Source organism: Rhincodon typus, unplaced genomic scaffold (genome assembly GCF_021869965.1).
Source record: "Rhincodon typus isolate 14 unplaced genomic scaffold, sRhiTyp1.1 hic_rhity00005280, whole genome shotgun sequence".
In the NCBI taxonomy this organism is placed as follows: domain Eukaryota; kingdom Metazoa; phylum Chordata; class Chondrichthyes; order Orectolobiformes; family Rhincodontidae; genus Rhincodon; species Rhincodon typus.
Window position 1 is genome coordinate 2,347 of NW_025970918.1, and position 1,121 is coordinate 3,467.

At 55.6% G+C, this 1,121-nt stretch overlaps 1 protein-coding gene across 1 annotated transcript in view; it reads left to right on the forward strand.

The window, feature by feature from the left end:
• LOC109925883 (plasma protease C1 inhibitor-like) overlaps positions 1-1,121 on the forward strand; it is a gene marked incomplete at its 5' end in the record, with an annotated part of 10,022 nt that overhangs the window by 2,143 nt on the left and 6,758 nt on the right. The window contains one exon of the mRNA XM_048594024.1: positions 465-607. Coding sequence (XP_048449981.1) covers positions 465-607 — 143 coding nt within the window. The remainder of the gene's footprint in view (positions 1-464; positions 608-1,121) is intronic.

Consider the following 1,121-nt stretch of genomic DNA (forward strand, 5'->3'; position numbering starts at 1 on the left):
AGGGACCCTGTTTAAAGAGGGAATCTCTCTCTCTCTCTCTCTGTCAGTATCCCTGTTTAAGGAGTGGGAGTCCCATTGCCTGGGACCCGACATCCTGAGGGGCACGCCGCAGGCCAGGGGATTAAAGTGGGTGATGGGCGATCACAGGTGGGTGAGTGGGTGCCAGCAGGGAGAATGTGCCCGGGTTTCCCGAGGGGTGACCCACCAGGGCAATGCCTTGGTCGAGGGCCGGAAAGGGAGTGAGGGCCCGGCCTAGTGTTATCGGCTGGGTTGAGGTAGGGGCTGGGGAAGGGGTGCGGTGGGTGGAGGCTGGGAGCAGCTGTAGAACTACAGGTGAGACCTGCTGCGTGGCGCAGCATTCTGGGAAAGCTGTAGGCGAGCGGCCCTGCGACTAGGCCCGAGGCCCCTCAGACTCGACTAGTCCGCCCGCTGAGGCTTAACTTTTGTTTGCTTTGTTCAATCAGGCACCTGGAAAACCAAATTTAGGAAAGAGGACACAAAGGAAGAAATCTTCTCCGTGTCACCAGAGAAAAAGGTGACCGTCCCAATGCTCCATCAAGCGACTTACCCACTGGTGGCCATTTTTCACCCAGAGCTAAATGCCAAGGTAACTTAAGACATACACTCTTAAAATTAGGAACACCGGCAGGATATTCGGCCCCTCTGTGCTGCCCCCCCCGCCATTCCAGACGATCGTGGCTGATCTGACTGTCACCTCGAATTCCCATTCGCTCCTACCCCTGAAAACCTGTCTCCCCGCGCCCCACCCGGACAACTTGCTTCAGATGTATCTATCTCCCTCCACCTTCAAAATATCCCAGCTTTCCGCTTCCACCACGTTTTCGGGAAGAGAGTTCCAAACACTCTCGCAAGAGGTAAGTGTTTTCCCTCATTTCTGTTTGATCGCTCCAGGTCATAGAAATCATACTATCCCCACAGTGTGGGAACAGGCCATTCAGCCCAACGAATTCACACCGCCCCTCCGAAGAGCATCCCACCCAGACCCATTCCCCTACCCCTGCATTTCCTAATCTAAACCCACCCTAACCTGCACATCCCTGGGCACTACGGGACAATTTAGCACGGCCAATCCACCCTAACCTGCACATCCCTGGGCACTA